Genomic DNA, 18,243 nt, shown 5'->3' on the forward strand with positions numbered 1-18,243 from the left:
TGCAAATAATATTCTCACGCGACTATTTTGTAAACTTGACCAAATGTTTTGGCAGGGTAAATTCTTAAAAGTACATGCTGGGCCTAAGAGTATAAACAATTACAATTTTAATATATTAAAATAGACCTCCAGGGACTTCCCTGGTAGCACAGTGGTTAAGAATCCACCTGCTGGGCTTCCCTGGTGGCGCAGCAGTTGAGAGTCCGCCTGCCGATGCAGCGGATGTGGGTTCGTGTCCCGGTCCGGGAAGATCCCACATGCCGCGGAGTGGCTGGGACCATGAGCCATGGCCATTGAGCCTGCGTGTCCGGAGCCTGTGCTCGGCAATGGGAGAGGCCACAACAGTGAGAGGCCCGAGTACCGCAAAAACAAACAAACAAAAAGAATCCACCTGCTGATGCAGGAGACACGGGTTCAATCCCTGGTCCGGGAAGATCCCACATGACGCAGGGCAACAACTACTAAGCCCGTGCGCCACAAAAGAGCCTGTGCTGTAGAGGCCGTGAGCCACAACTACTGAGGCCACGTGCTTCAACTACTGAAGCCCGCACGCCTAGAGCCTGTGCTACGCAATGAGAGAAGCCACCGCAATGAGAAGCCCGCGCACCACAATGAAGAGTAGCTCCCACTCGCCACAACTAGAGAAAGCCCGTGTGCAGCAACAAAGACCCAATGCAGCCAAAGAAAAAAAAAAAAAAAAAAAAAAAAAAGTCCTCCAAAAATGTACCATTTTGGGGCTTCCCTGGTGGCGCAGTGGTTGCGAGTCCGCCTGCCGATGCAGGGGACACGGGTTCGTGCCCCGGTCTGGGAGGATCCCACACGCCGCGGAGCAGCTGGGCCCGTGAGACATGGCCACTGAGCCTGCGCGTCCGGAGCCTGTGCTCCGCAACGGGAGAGGCCACAACAGTGAGAGGCCCGCATACCGCAAAAAAAAAAAGTACCATTTTACACTCCCACCAATAATTTTTGAGAGTGCCTATTTCTCCATACCATGGTTAATACTGGGTAGTGTCAATCTTTTAATTTTTGTCAATTTCACAGATAAAAAAACTTTTAGTTATCTTTTACAATAATTGGCCACACACACACACACACACTTTCCCCACGAATTGGTTCATGCCCTTTGTCTATTTTTCTACTAAATTGTACTTAAAACAAAGCAAAACAAAAACAAAAGCTCTTTGTAAAAGCTCTTTGCTTAGAGAAATCTGCCCTTTGTCATAGGTTTTGCAAATACTGTAATGAATTTGAAAGCCAGTGCTTTAAAAAGTTAAATGCTGGATTCTGCTTAAAAATAAAAAAGACTATTTGTTTTTTTAGAGTTGTGGAGGATTTATTTATATGCTATAAAACTGTGTTGGGGAAGTTGTATCTTTTTAAATTTTTATTGACATATAATTTATTTACAATGTTGTGTTAATTTCCGCTATAAAGTGACTCAGTTATACATATATATATTCTTTTTCATTATGGTTTATCACAGGATATTGAATATAGTTCTCTGTGCTATACAGTGGGACCTTGTTGTTTATCATTCTACATATAATAGTTTGCACCCACTAATCCCAAACTCCCAATCCTTCCCTCCCCCAGCCCCCTCCCCCTTGGCAACCACAAGTCTGTTCTCTGCGTGAGTCTGTTTCTATTTCATAGATAAGTTCATTTGTGTCATATTTTAGATTCTATGTATAAGTGATATATGGTATTTGTCTTTCTCTTTCTGACTTACTTCGCTTAGTATGATAATCTCTATGTCCATCCATGTTGCTGCAAATGGCATTATTGCATTCTTTTTAATGGCTGAGTAATATTCTATTGTATATATGTACCACACCTTCTTTATCCATTCATCTGTCAATGGACATTTAGGTTGTTTCCATGAAAGACTAGCTATTAAAATCCTATCACATACTGACTTTCTTTTTTTTTTTTTTCTTTTTCTTTTGCGGTACGCAGGCCTCTCACTGTTGTGGCCTCTCCCATTGCGGAGCACAGGCTCTGGACGCGCAGGTTCAGCGGCCATGGCTCACGGGCCCAGCTGCTCCGCGGCATGTGGGATCTTCCCGGACCGGGGCACGAACCTGCATCCCTTGTATCGGCAGGCGGACTCTCAACCACTGCGCCACCAGGGAAGCCCCACATACTGACTTTCTGACATAAACAGAGGATAAGTTCTGAAATTTTGTGTTCACATAATTATAGCTTAAAGGACTACTCTTTTTTTTAATGACTCACATTGAGACAGTGAAAAAATACTTTTATTCATAACTATAAGTGCAACATTTAACAGTAGCACACCTTAGAGTTTCTCTTTTTTCAATTAACCACTTTCTAGAATGCGACAGAACAACATAATGGAGAATTGTATAATCAGAATTTAAGAAAATACCCAAGTGAGTATATTATAAATTGAGGCTGGTTACCTATATAGTGACAGAATTACAATGTACTGGAAAGGTGTCCCATCCCCTGCCACACCAAATTATAAAGGGAAAGTCAGCAGCCTCAGTGAATTTTCTGACTATCTACCACTTTCTCTGGGAGTCAAGAACCATGGAACTGTAAATTATCTAAATATCGCTCTATATATAACTATAAAAGATGTATATATACATAGTTACGTATGATAGTACCTGATTTTTCAGAGTTTCAAGGATAATTCTACCTCCTCATTGAATAAGTCAGTCACATGTTTCACTATCTGCCAAGTCATACTTCTTTTTTTTAACTGAAGATTTACAATGTTGTGTTAGTTTCTGGTATACAGCAAAGTGATTCAGTTATAAATATTCTTTTCCATTATGGTTTATTACAGGATATTGAATATAGTTTCCTGTACAATAGGATCTTGTTGTTTATCCATTCTATATATAACAGTTTATATCTGCTATTCCCAAACTTCCAATCCAACCCTCCCCTGTCGCCCTCCCCGTTGGCAACCAAAAGTCTGTTTTCTATGTCTGTGACTTAAAAAACTACTCTTAAAAGAAGCAAACTGACATGCAGGCAATTCCCAACTTACCAAGTCCAATCAAAGCCATTCTTGCACTTGTAAAATGATTCTGTACATAGTCATGTAACTGAGGAAGTAAAAACATTTATTAGGTTATATTGGTATAAATATAAAAAGCTATAAAAACGTGAAACCGCAGTTCAGCAGAAGATAAATACTCAGGCTTAAAAGCTGCTATAATGAACTATAAAGGACTACTTAGTACTGAATGAAACTGAGCTTTCAAAAACCATTGCTTAAAAAGAACTAGAACTTAATGTGGTGATGGTTATGTAACTCAGTGAATATAATAAAAACCACTGAATTGTGCATTTTAAATGCGTGAACTGTATGGTATGTGAATTACATCTCAATGAAGCTGTTAATGAAAAAAATCAGAATTAAAAATTAGAGCACACATTGGCTTGAACTTGAAGATATGGGACTAAGTATGATTTTTATTATAATGTGATTTAAGTAGTACATCAGGTTTCTTTTGTCTTTATACAGGTAGTAATAAAGCACTGTTATTAACATTCTATAGTAGGGCTAATAGAGTTATATCACTATACCCCTATTGTGCATCTTTGAAGGTTTTTTTGCTCTGAGGTTACTGTCTATACCAGGGTTTCCAACCTGGATGATTACAGAATTATATGGGGAGCTTAAAAAACAAAAACAATGTCTCCCCACCCCATCCTATTCCTGTGCCCACTGTATAGACTGATATAGTAGATTCAATGTGAGATCTTGGAATCTTTATTTAAAACAAACCACCCACCCATCTAATCAACCACCAGGTGATCTGAGGATCAGCGAGATTTGACAATCACTGGTTTATACTATCACTTTAGGCCTAATATTCAAAAGTAGGGTTAAAACATGCATTCTAAACAGGCACACTATTGCTCCCACGGGAGTGAAATTTAGGTCTTTGGGGTAAGAAAAAAACCTTATTCCTTTATATATAAACTACAAATATACATACAGTACATAAACAGATATACAGTATACCCATGGCATTAAGTAAGAAGTAAGTCAGAAAAAGAAAAACAAATACCGTATGCTAACACATATATACGGAATCTAAGAAAAAAAAAAAAGGTCATGAAGAACCTAGGGATAAGACGGGAATAAAGACACAGACCTACTAGAGAATGGACTTGAAGATATGGGGAGGGGGAAGGGTAAGCTGGGACAAATTGAGAGAGTGGCATGGACATATATACACTACCAAACGTAAAATAGATAGCTAGTGGGAAGCAGCCGTATAGCACAGGGAGATAAGCTCGGTGCTTTGTGACCACCTAGAGGGGTGGGATAGGGAGGGTGGGAGGGAGGGAGACGAAAGAGGGGAGAGATATGGAAACATATGTATATGTATAACTGGTTCACTTTGTTATGAAGCAGAAACTAACACACAATTGTAAAGCAATTATACTCCAATAAAGATGTTAAAAAAAAAATTCATGAGGGGTGGGTATTGGTTGAAAAGGCTCCTTGGCTAATGTTGAGAACTGTGAAGCTAAGGTAATAAAACTAAACTTTTATTCAATTTATCAGAATTTGTGCCCTAAAATGAATGGTGTCTCCATCTATGGAGCCACCTTGGAAAGTCATATTCTTTTTTTTTAATGTTGATGTTTTTCTATTGAATGCTGCCTTTGCTCAAATTATTCTAGCAACCATTTCTTTAGAATTTTCTTTAGCCTAGGGATACATTTAAAAAATGCTAATAACTTTGAGATAACCATGGTTAACATCTTGGTATTTGTCTATGATGCAAACACCTTATTTTTTTAAAAATGGGACCCCTGGGTACATCCTATTCATAAATTACCTTTCCTTTACTTGAAAATAAGCTATGAAAACTTCATTATCAATTAATATTTTTGAATGGTTGAATAGTATTCCATTCTACAGATATTTAATATATTATTTAACTAGTTCTCTAATGTTGGATATTTGATTTGTTTCTTCTAATTTTTCACAATTACAAACAATGCCACAATAGACATCCTTGTAGGTAAATGTTTTGTTATGTGCATCCTTTTAGCTACCTCAATAATATATCTTCAATAATATATCTTCACAAGAGTGAATTTGATTTCTGAAAAACTTCAAAAACTTACTAGAGGCCAGTCTTATGAAAAATGTTGGCTGTTCCAAGTTGGATGATATCAGTTATAATTTTGTTTAACAGTACCATATGAATGGTAGGCATTAAATTGATAACTGGATAGTTTTCTTAACCAGGAGATAAGTCAAAAGAGGAAAGGGATACAAAATTCAGTTTTCTGTAGTGGATAACCAGAAATGAGAATAAAAGCCTAATTTCTGAGTCATATATACTTTGAAAGTGTTGATAATTCCCAGTTTTTCTCTTAATGTCTCTTGGTAAAAAGTTTTTTTGGGGGTGGGTGAGGGGTAGGAGTGGAAATTAAGATTGTATACACATACCTACACTTGCAAATTTAATGCTCAATGTTTCACACTTTGGAAACAAAGTTCTATGATATATACATGGCTGTGACATACGACAAATGTGCACTGCCAGCAAAGTGAGGCAGGTGTGCTGGAGAAGGTAAATGAGCTGGTGAGCAGGCTGATGACAGAATGGGAGGCAAGAAAGTGGGGTTCATTTCTACCTATGTATTCAGAGTGGTTAAAGGAAGACTTTTAGTCACAAGATTATGGTATTTAAACACTTACATACTGTTTAAAAGATAGATATACATAGACAAGGGTCTAGAAGAAAAATACACCTAGGTGCTAACAATGAGTGACTTTAGGTGTGTGAGATATCTTTTGTCCCCCTTTATTTTCTGAAATTTCTGTAAGGAACATGTCCATTTTGTAATAAAAACTTTTTTAGTTGAAAGATACACAAAAATTGTTCAGATGGAATTTTAGTTAAAAAGCAAGCTGCTGGATAGGAAATTCCCTGGCTGTCCAATGGTTAGAACTCTGCTCTTCCACTGCAGGGGGCACCAGTTCAGTCACTGGTAGGGGAACTAGGACCCCACAAGCTGCATGGCGTGGACAAAAAAAAAAAAAAAAAAAAAGCAAGCTGATGGAAAAAAAGCAAGCTAGAAAATTTCTTAAATTAGAAGATACGGGCTTCCCTGGTGGTGCAGTGGTTGAGAGTCCGCCTGCCAATGCAGGGGACATGGGTTCGTGCCCCGGTCCCACATGCTGCGGAGCAGCTGGGCCCGTGAGCCATGGCTGCTGGGCCTGCGCTCCGCAACGGGAGGGGCCACAGCAGTGAGAGGCCCGCGTATCAGGAAAAAATGATGATACAAAAAACTAGCAAACGAAACTGAAGTGGTAGATGAACACTCAATTTAATGTGAAAATAAGCACATTTTAAAATGTAATGTGTTGGAGCCTGAACCAAGATGGCAGAGTAGAAGGACGTGCTCTCACTCCCTCTTGTGAGAACACCAGAATCACAACTAGCTGCTGGACAAGCATCGACAGGAAGACACTGGAACTCACCAAAAAATATACCCCACATCCAAAGACAAAGGAGAAGCCACAATGAGATGGTAGGAGGGGTGCAATCACAGCAAAATCTAATCCCACAACTGCTGGGTGGGTTACTCACAGACTGGAGAACACTTATATCACAGAAGTCCACCCACTGGAGTAAAGGTTCTGAGCCCCACGTCAGGCTTCCCAAACTAGAGGTCCGGCAACGGGAGGAGGAATTCCTAGAGAATCAGACTTTGAAACCTAGTGGGATTTGATTGCAGGACTTCAACAAGACTGGGGGAAACAGAGACTCCACTATTGGAGGGCATACACAAAGTAGTGTGTGCATTGGGACCCAGGGGAAGGAGCAGTGACACCAGGGGAGACTGAACCAGACCTGCATGCTAGTGTTGGAGGGTCTCCTGCAGAGGTGGGGTGTAGCTGTGGCTCACAGTGAGGACAAGGACACTGGCAGCAGAAGTTCTGGGAAGTACACCTTGGCGTGAGCCCTCTCAGAGTCTGCCACTAGCCCCACCAAAGAGCCCAGGTAGGCTCCAGTGTTGGGTTCCCTCAGGCCAAGCAACCAACAGGGAGGGAACCCAGCCCCACGCATCAGCAGTCAAGTGGATTAAAGTTTTACTGAGCTCTGCCCACCAGAGCAACAGTCAGCTCTACCCACCACCAGTTCCTCCCATCAGGAAACCTGCACAAGCCTCTTAGATAGCCTCATCCACCAGAGGGCAGACAGCAGAAGCAAGAAGAACTACAATCCTGCAGCCTGTGGAACAAAAACCACATTCACAGAAAGACAAAATGAAAAGGCAGAGGGCTATGTACCAGATGAAGGAACAAGATAAAACCCAAGAAAAACAACTAAATGAAGTGCAGATAGGCAATCTTCCAGAAAAAGAATTCAGAATATGATAGTGAAGATGATCCAGGACCTCGGAAAAAGAATGGAGGCAAAGATCGAGAAGATATGAGAAATGTTTAACAAAGACCTAGAAGACTTAAAGAACAAACAGAGATGAACAATACAATAACTGAAAAGAAAAATACACTAGAAGGAAACAATAGCAGAATAACTGAGGCAGAAGAACGGATAAGTGGCCTGGAAGACAGAATGGTGGAATTCACTGCTGCAGAACAGAATAAAGAAAAAAGAATGAAAAGAAATGAAGACAGCCTAAGAGACCTCTGGGACAACATTAAACGCAACAACATTCGCATTATAGGGGTCCCAGAAGGAGAAGAGAGAGAGAAAGGACCAGAGAAAATATTTGCAGAGATTATAGTCAAAAACTTCCCTAACATGGGATAGGAAATAGCCACCCAAGTCCAGGAAGTGCAGAGAGTACCATACAGGATAAACCCAAGTAGAAACACGCCGAGACACATAGTAATCAAGTTGGCAAAAATTAAAGACAAATTATTGAAAGCAGCAAGGGAAAAATGACAAATAACATACAAGGGAACTCCCATAAGGTTAACAGCTGATTTCTCAGCAGAAACTCTACAAGCCAGAAGGGAGTGCCATGATATACTTAAAGTGATGAAAGGGAAGAACCTACAACCAAGATTACTATACCCGGCAAGGATCTCATTCAGATTTGATGAAGGAATCAAAAGCTTTACAGACAAGCAAAAGCTAAGAGAATTCAGCACCACCAAACCAGCTCTACAACAAATGCTAAAGGAACTTCTCTAACTGGGAAACACAAGAGAAGAAAAGGACCTACAAAAACAAACCCAAAACATTTAAGAAAATGGTCATAGGAACATACATATTGATAATTACTTTAAATGTGAATGGATTAAATGCTCCAAGCAAAAGACACAGGCTTGCAGAATGGATACAAAAACAAGACCCATATATATGCTGTCTACAAGAGACCCACTTCAGACCTAGGGACACATACAGACTGAAAGTGAGGGGATAGAAAAAGATATTTCATGCAAATGGAAATCAAAAGAAAGCTGGAGTAGCAATACTCGTATCAGATAAAATAGACTTTAAAATAAAGAATGTTACAAGACACAAGGAAGGACACTACATAATGATAAAGGGATCAATCCAAGAAGAAGATAAAACAATTATAAATATATATGCACCCAACATAGGAGCACCTCAATACATAAGGCAACTGCTAACAGCTGTAAAAGGAAATCGACAGTGACACAATAATAGTGTAGGACTTTAACAACTCACTTAAACCAATGGACAGATCATCCAAAATGAAAATAAATAAGGAAACAGAAGCTTTAAATGACACAGTAGACCAGATAGATTTAATTGATATTTATAGAACATTCCAACAAAAAACAGCAGATTACACTTTCTTCTCAAGTGCACACGGAACACTCTCCAGGATAGATCACATCTTGGGTCACAAATCAAGCTTCAGTAAATTTAAGAAAATTGAAATCATATCAAGCATCTTTTCTGACCACAATGCTATGAGTTTAGAAATGAATTACAGGGGAAAAAAATGTAAAAAACAGAAACACATGGAGGTTAAACACTACGTTACTAAATAACCAAGAGATCAATGAAGAAATCAAAGAGGAAATCAAAAAATACCTAGAGACAAATGACAATGAAAACATGACAATCCAAAACCTATGGGATGCAGCAAAAGCAGTTCTAAGAGGGAAGTTTATACCTATACAAGCCTATCTCAAGAAACAAGAAAAATCTCAAATAAACAATCTAACCTTACACCTAAAAGAACTAGAGAAAGAAGAACAAACAAAATCCAAAGTTAGCAGAAGGAAAGAAATCATAAAGACCAGAGCAGAAATAAATGAAATAGAAACAAAGAAAACAATAGCAAAGATCAATAAGATTAAAAGCTGGTTCTTTGAGAAGATAAACAAAATTGATAAACCATTAGCCAGACTCATTGAGAAAAAGAGGGCGAGGACTCAAATCAATAAAATTAGAAATGAAAAAGGAGAAGTTACAACAGACACCACAGAAACACAAAGCATCCTAACAGACTACTACAACCAACTCTATGCCATTAAAATGGACAACCTGGAAGAAATGGGCAAATTCTTAGAAAGGTATAACCTTCCAACACTGAACTAGGAAGAAACAGAAAATATGAACAAACCAATCACAAGTAATGAAATTGAAACTGTGATTAAAAATCTTCCAACAAACAGAAGTCCAAGACCAGATGGCTTCACAGGTGAATTCTATCAAACATTTAGAGAAGAGCTAACACCCATCCTTCTCAAACTCTTCCAAAAAATTGCAGAGGAAGGAACACTCCCAAACTCATTCTATGAGGCCACCATCACCCTGATACCAAAACCAGGCAAAGACACTACAAAAAAAGAAAATTACAGACCAATATCACTGATGAATATAGATGCAAAAATCCTCAACAAAATACTAGCAAACAGAATCCAACAACACATTAAAAGGATCATACATCATGATCAAGTGGGATTTGTCCCAGGGATGCAAGGATTCTTCAATATACGCAAATCAATCAATGTGATACACCATGTTAACAAACTGAATAATAAAAACCACGTATCATCTCAATAGACGCAGTAAAAGCTTTTGACTAAATTCAACACCCAGTTATGATAAAAACTCTCCAGAAAGTGGGCATAGAGGGAACCTAACTCAACATAATAAAGGCCATATACGACAAACCCACAGCAAACATCATTCTCAATGGTGAAAAACTGAAAGCATTTCCTCTAAGATCGGGAACAAGACAAGGATGTCCACTCTCGCCACTATTATTCAACAGTTTTGGAAGTCCTAGCCATGGCAATCAGAGAAGAAAAAGAAATAAAAGGAATACAAATTGGTAAAGAAGAAGTACAACTGTCACTTTTTGTAGATGATATGATACTATACATAGAGAATCCTGAAGATGTCACCAAAAAACTGCAAGAGCTAATGAATGAATTTAGTAAAGTCGCAGGATACAAAATTAATGCACAGAAATCTCTTGCAGTCCTATACACTGATGATGAAAAATCTGAAAGAGAAATTAAGGAAACACTCCCATTCACCATTGCAACAAAAAGAATAAAATACCTAGGAATAAACCTACCTAAGGAGGTGAAAGACCTATACTCAGAAAACTATAAAACACTGATGAAAGAAATCAAAGATAACACAAACAGATGGAGAGATATACTATGTTTTCGGATTGGAAGAATCAACACTGTGAAAATGACAATACTACCCAAAGCAATCTACAGATTCAATGCAATCCCTATCAAATTACCAATGGCATTTTTTTTTTTTTTTTTTTTTTTTTTTGCGGTACGCGGGTCTCTCACTGCTGTGGCCTCTCCTGTTGCAGAGCACAGGCTCCGGACACACAGGCTCAGTGGCCATGGCTCACGGGCCCAGCCGCTCCGCGGCATGTGGGATCTTCCTGAACCAGGGCACGAACCCGTTTCCCCTGCATCGGCAGGCGGACTCTCAACCACTGCACCACCAGGGAAGCCCACCAATGGCATTTTTTACAGCACTAGAACAAAAAATCTTAAATTTGAATGGAGACACAAAAGACCCTGAATAGCAAAGGCAATCTTGAGGGAAAAAAACGGAGCTGGAGGAATCAGACTCCCTGACTTCAGACTATACTACAAAGCTACAGCAATCAAGACAATATGGTCCTGACAAAAAACAGAAATATAGATCAATGGAACAGGATAGAAAGCCCAGAGATAAAACCCACACACCTATGGTCAACTAATCTATGACAAAGGAGGCAAGGATATATAATGGAGAAAAGACAGTCTCTTCAATAAGTGGTCCTGGGAAAACTGGACAGCTACATGTAAAAGAATGAAATTAGAACACTCCCTAACACCATACACAAAAAGAAACTCAAAATGTATTAGAGACCTAATGTAAGACCGGACACTAAAAAACTCTTAGGGGAAAACATACGCAGAACACTCTTTGACATAAATCACAGCAAGATTTTTTTTGATCCACCTCCTAGAGTAATGGAAATAAAAACAAAAATAAACAAATGGGACCGAATGAAACTTAAAAGCTCTTGCACAGCAAAGGAAACCATAAACAAGACGAAAAGACAACCGTCAGAATGGGAGAAAATATTTGCAAACGTATCAGCGGACAAAGGATTAATCTCCAAAATATACAAACAGCTCATGCAGCTCAATATTAAAAAAACAAACAACAACCCAATCCAAAAATGGGCAGAAGACCTAAATAGACATTTCTCCAAAGACATGTAGATGGCCAAGAAGCACATGAAAAGATGCTCAACATCACTAATTATTAGAGAAATGCAAATCAAAACTACAATGAGGTTATCACCTCACACCAGTTAGAATGGTCATCATCAGAAAATCTACAAACAACAAATGCTGGAGAGGGTGTGGAGAAAACGGAACCCTCTTGCACTGTTGGTGGGAATGTAAACTGATACAGCCACTATGGAGAACAGTATGAAGGTTCCTTAAAAAACTAAAAACAGAATTACCATATGATCCAGCAATCCCACTACTGGGCATATACCCAGATAAAACCACAATTCTAAAAGAAACATGCACCCCAATGTTCACTGCAGCACTATTTACAATAGCCAGGTCATGGAAGCAACCTAAATGCCCATCGACAGAAGAATGGACAAAGAAGTTGTGGTACATATATACAATGGAATATTACTCAGCCATAAAAAGGAACGAAATTGGGTCATTTGTTGAGATGCGGATGGATCTAGAGACCGTCATACAGAGTGCAGTAAGTCAGAAAGAGAAAAACAAATATCACATATTAATGCATATATGTGTAACCTAGAAAAATGGTACAGATGAACCGGTTTGCAGGGCAGAAATTGAGACACAGATGTAGAGAACAAACGTATGGACACCAAGGGGGGAAGCCACGGTGGGGGTGGTGGTGGTGGTGAGCTGAATTGGGCGATTGTGATTGACATGTATACACTGATGTGTATAAAACTGATGACTAATAAGAACCTGCTGTATAAAAAAATAAATAAAATTAAATTAAAAAAAAAATGTAATGTGTTTTATCAGTACCTCATCTGGTGTCACTTTTCCAATCCTATAATCAGGACAATATAAGGAATTAGCCAAGGCATTTCGGTAAGCTGCAGCATGCAAATTTTCAATGACGTCTGTAAAATAAGTAAAGAAGCAGTTACAGAAGTGTGATTTAAATAAAGACAACACGACGTTTAGAGCCTAGAAAGCAACTAAACTACACAACTTTGGTCATCAAATTCAAGTATTAAGAGGACTGAAAATATAATTTCATTTAACCTCTAACAACTGTTAAAATTCTGCCACTCGAATGTGCTGAGAAAAATAAGAGTTTCTATGATAGCAGCTTCTAAATGTCAGAGTCCACCTAAACTCTTCTCTAACTTTAATCGACCTGGTATCATCTGGAAACCATATATGGATTTTAGATTCAGAAGTCTGAATCTAATTACAGTTCTGCCACTGATTTGCCATGTGACCTTGATTAAGTCATCTAATCTGAATTTTGCTTACTTCTAGGTTCCCTCTCGAGGTAACAAGGGAGTCGTCAGGGTAAGAGGAGATATGAAAGTATCAGTGTTAGGTCATATTACTAGCTTACAGGGGTCAAATGCTACTGCCAAATTGTACACCTCCCTGGCACTGTTCCTACTTTCCTGGTTCAGTGCCTTTGCTTGAGGTATGTCTCTTTTATTTGCTTATTATTTGGGTGTTCCTCCACGCCAGGCACTGTGCTGGAAACACAGAGAGCAGTAAGACACATGTGTGCCCTCAAAATGTTGAGGGGGAAAAACTGTAAAATAAAGTATTACGGGTGTGATGTTAGTAGTATATCAAAAGTGCAGCGGGGGCACTAGGGAAGGGCAGTGGGAATTGGAAAGGAGGAATAAAAGTAAAATCTGGGATGAGTCTTACAGAATGAGTAGGTGTTTCCCAGGTGAATGATCTGGGAACAGCATTTGAGGCAGAGGACACAGACAAAAGCATAAAGTATGACAACAGTCTGATTCAAAGGGGAATTGCAGCTAGGAGAGCAAGAAACAAGGGAGGGAGGCAGGGGACAGATCATTAGAGTTACCATATATGCTAAGTTAAAGAGCTTGCCTTTAAAGGATTTTCACTGGATTTTCATGTCAGAAGGATCACTGTAATGGCAACGTAAAATGTACATTGCCATTGGTGGAAGATGTACACCTGGGGGCAGAGACACAAGCCAGGAGACTACAATAACTGTCCAGGCAGAAAGGATAAGGGCTGGAGCCTCACTGCTACCAGTGGGGAAGAAAGCTACTCTGGACACTGAAATCATCTTTTGTACAATTTTACCATTCTATCTATTTCTTTGGTAGAGGTGTGGAGTAACAAAGTTATCTCCGTGAAATAATATGAGCTAACAGGAACCAAGCACTCATTATATTCCAGACACTTGACAAGAGACCCTCTCTTGACAGGCCTGCATCTGAGAAGTCCATCCCATTCTAAGCCCCTGCAGCTGGTCACCTGCTTACACCTCAGTGGTCTACCTGCACACTTCCGCTCCTACCAGAAGCGCTATGACTTCTGAGAATCAGTGGTGCTTTTTTTTAAAGATTTGTTTTGCCAGATGTGCTTGTCAAGATTAGATAACTAAACGTTATATAAACACAAATATGAATATAAAAAAGTTTTTTTTTTTTAAAAATTAAGTTGATTACTTTGGAAAGACACAATAAAAGTGAGTTGGCTAAACAATAATAGCAGCAGCAACAATAAACTGCTGCCAGATTTAGTGTAAGCAAAACAACCACTGAAAAAACACCAGGGGTGGGGTGGGGTGGGCAGTAGGGTGGATGGGTGGGGAGATGGGGGGAGGGGGGCGACACAGGCAAAAGGCTAGGATTCTATAGTCAATTTACTTGCTATCAAAGATGAAAAATAACAATACAAATGTTTAGAAATGAACAATATGTTTTAAAAAGTGGACAAATTTTTGGAGAGGGCATTTTCAAACCCAAGGAGAAAAAGGATTTCGATAGCAATTTTATTCTTCTACAAATTGATCTTCTCAAAAACCCAGTATCTTAGAAACAACGGAATATAATCTAAAAGTGTACTTACGAGCCTGTGGATTCTGAAAAGCCACAGCTTTGTCAATCCTTAGCTGAGACTGAAGGGCAGCTACCTCCCAGCGATGAAATTCTGGTGCTGTGGTGACATTGAGCAGGAACTCCATTAGAATATCACTACAGAAGACATGAAGATAAGGGTTACCAGTCAAAAATTTAAAACCAACATCCATTCTACATAACTGTATTGCTCTCATTATTAAACTTTAGGCAGTTTGTGAATAATAATCTGAAACCAACATCAGAGGTCATAATGCCACATTAAAAAAAAGACAACTGAGCAACTTAGTATTTCTTTAAAAGCAGATGTTCTAAACACACAAAGGTACTTACACATCATCCCGCAGGCATTCCACAGTATAAGCCATGTTTTCCCTTGTTGAAATCACACTGAGTCAAAAATAAATTACAGTGAATTATCTAAATCAGAAGAACAAGCTTTCCCTTATACCTTTGTTAAGTCAACCAATTCTTTTGGAAAAAATTATTTTGAAGTACATAAAGTATAAATAATAGTATAACAAAAATACACTCAACTAAATTTAAAAAATATTTTTAAAAATCTTAAGAAAACTGCAAATATTTCAACCTTAAAAAAAAAGAAGAAAATCCTGACATGTTACACATGGATAAACCTTGAAGACATTTTGCTAAGTGAAGTCAGTCAGTCATGAAAGGACAACAAACACTGTATGATTCCACCGATACGAGGTACCTAGAGTAGTCAAAATCATATAAAGAGAACACAGAATGGTGGTTGCCTGGGGCCAGGGGAAGAGGGGGATGGGGAGTTAGTGTTTAATAGCTACAGAGTTTCATTTGGGGAAGATGAAAACATTCTGGACATGGGTGGTGGTGATGGTTGCTTAATGACACTTATTGCCATAGAACTTATAAAACAGAAGATGGTAAATTTTACGTTAAGTATATTTTACCACTACTTAAAAAAAAAGGGCAACTTTAAAGTTGAAGGTCTCTTTGTACCATTCCCAGGCTAACCCTCACACTTTCTCCCACTCTAGAGACAAACATAATCATAGGCATTACATATTATTTTGTTAAAAACCTCATACCTTAAAAAAATCTTGAAACTTGTTTTTCCACAAAACATTTTGTTTTAAAGCCTGCTATGTTGAAACAGATTGAGTTCATTCTTAACTGCTGTGTAGTAGTCCCAGCATATTACTATATCATACTTCACTTATGCATGTCTTTAAAGATAGGCATTTAGATTGTTTCCAGTCTCAATAACGATAAAGAATCCCTTTGTGCATGTGGATTAAAAACTGTTAGGTTGTAGAATATGCTCATTTTCAACATTAATACATAGTCCTTGATTCTTTCCTATGTAGATGTATCAATTTATTCTCCCACCAGCAGTATAAAATGGTATCACACTGTTGATTATAAGTAAATATCATTGTTTCTGGCTTCCTCTTCTGGGAACAGCCTGTTCCTCTCCTATGTCTGTCCATTTACTCTTTGGTTGTTTTTTCCTAATTTGTAGTTCTTTATTTTTCCAAATAATCCTCTCCATGTTACATATGTTGCAAATATCTATTCCTAGTTACTTAAATTTTTACTTTAAGGCATAAAGATATTTTACATTTTATGCAGTCAAATTCATCAGTCTTTTTCTTCTTGTGCCTTAAGAAATTGTTAACCACCTTGATAACAGAGAAAAGTTCCTTTACAATTGATTACCTTCTGGTGTTTTCACTATTTCCGATTACTTATTTTTAACAAACCTTAATTCTCCACCAACTGCTTCAATTCCACGGGTTATCTTGAAAGATGAAGCTCCTTTTGTAGTCTTAGAAATGAAAAAACAATTGTTTTTAGTAGTTTTTTAATGCTAAGCTTGCCAAACATCACTTTATGTCAAAATCTAAAGTCTAATTGTCATTAAATTCAAAAGGAACGCTAACCAAATAGCGAATCCTTTTTAGTTTAAGAATTATAAAACAAAGTTGACCAAAAAGCACAAGTATAGATTTTTATACAAAGTACATTTAGGCAAAAATTCCATTATCAAATAAAGCTTACTGGATTCATCCATTTATTCTGAAAGAGATTTGCGTATGAGAAAGAGTAATTTTCTTTCCGTTTCTGGCACTTCTTTTTTAAAATTAAAAATTTTGTTTTTTACTGATTTCTTATGCTCTAGCACTAACATTCGGATGGACACTAATTTAATGCTTCTCTATGGTAAATATCCTGTGGTTTTTCATGATGTATTAGGGGACTGTACTGGGTTGGAAGTGTCCCCCAAATTCATGTCCACCCAGAACCCGCAAATGTGACCTTATTTGGAAATAGCCTTTGCAGATATAAATATTTAAAATGAGGTCATGCTGGATTAGAGTGGGCCCTAAATCTAATATGACTGGAAAAATTCAATAAGAGGGATATTTGGACACAGAGACACAGAGGGGGCCATGTGAGAACAGGGGCAGATATTGGAATGATGCAGCTGCAAGTCAAGGAATGCCAAGGATTGCAAGCAACCACCAGAAGCTAGGAGAGACAAGGCAAGATTCTTCCTAGAGCCTTTAGAGGGAGCACGGCTCTACTGACACCTTGACTTTGACTTCTAGCCTCTAGAACTGTGAGAGGATAAATTCTTGTTGTTTAAGCCACCCTGTTTGCAGTCATTTGTTACGGCAGCTCCAGGAAACTAATATACGGATGTTGCTTTTAGTTTTTCTTTTCTGTAGGACCAAGGTGCCACAGATTTCTAAACATATTGAGGTAGTAAAGATGCTTACCAAACTGGATGCAAGACGAAGCAAATGAGAGGTTCCTAAATTGTTGGAGTCCTCATATCTGCTGCCTGCTTTAATGAACAAACCAATTCTTGATGCAGGAGCATAGTTTTCGAGAGAAGCAATCACTAAACCATTTGGTAATTTGGTAAACTGTATTTAAAATAAAATAGGGATGTGATTAATGTCTTTATATTACCAAGGACAGTAAGGCACGTATGTGTCCAGTGAGCAACTCAGTGGGACTAACCTCAAGGTCCTGAGGATGTGGAGGCACTCCTGCAGGGGCAGTTGTGGCTTTAGCTTTGGGAGCAACTTTGAGGGAATAAAATCTCTAAACACAAAAAAGACAGGTTACCACATTTCTCAAAAGAATAGTGCATTGTATCCAAGTGGGCCCAAGCAATAGAGGGTGTTCAGTGGTAAAAGAACTCCATGGGGGGATTTAGCTGATTAACTTTACTATGAAATTACTACCCACCAGTTTACCCATGCCACTCTTAAATCTCTAGTTATTTGTGACTTGTAGAGCCTGAAGGAATACTGAGTTGAACATGTTCATTTTGTACTATGTAAAGAATTACTGTATTTTCTTTTACCTTTTAACTACCTTATTAAAACTTCAAGTGGTCCTTTCTAGCTCTAATGCTTTGGAATTTTTTGAAAAAGTGTGGAATAGCCACATTCATACCCTTTTATAGATTTCAGCATTATTGTTTCCCTTATCTGCCCAAAGAGTCTCATCTTTTTAGTCTATTTTCCAATATGACTTCATTTCCTTAATCAGTTTAGTAATCTTTAAAAAAGACAAAGTATATCAAAGAAAACTTCCTCCAGCCCCCGATATTTCCCATAGTATCTTCACTCTCTTCTGTGCTACATTAAGACTACA

At 38.4% G+C, this 18,243-nt stretch overlaps 1 protein-coding gene across 1 annotated transcript in view; it reads right to left on the reverse strand.

The window, feature by feature from the left end:
• UQCRC2 (ubiquinol-cytochrome c reductase core protein 2) overlaps positions 1-18,243 on the reverse strand; it is a 31,482-nt gene that overhangs the window by 10,893 nt on the left and 2,346 nt on the right. Inside the window, exons 2-8 of the mRNA XM_082671432.1 lie at positions 17,602-17,685; positions 17,355-17,504; positions 16,335-16,399; positions 14,920-14,976; positions 14,579-14,703; positions 12,518-12,615; positions 3,023-3,080 (exon numbers count right to left, since the gene is read on the reverse strand). Coding sequence (XP_082527558.1) covers positions 3,023-3,080; positions 12,518-12,615; positions 14,579-14,703; positions 14,920-14,976; positions 16,335-16,399; positions 17,355-17,504; positions 17,602-17,685 — 637 coding nt within the window. The remainder of the gene's footprint in view (positions 1-3,022; positions 3,081-12,517; positions 12,616-14,578; positions 14,704-14,919; positions 14,977-16,334; positions 16,400-17,354; positions 17,505-17,601; positions 17,686-18,243) is intronic.

The sequence above is a fragment of the Grampus griseus genome (assembly GCF_964374135.1).
Source record: "Grampus griseus genome assembly, chromosome: 14".
NCBI classification, from domain to species: Eukaryota; Metazoa; Chordata; class Mammalia; order Artiodactyla; family Delphinidae; genus Grampus; species Grampus griseus.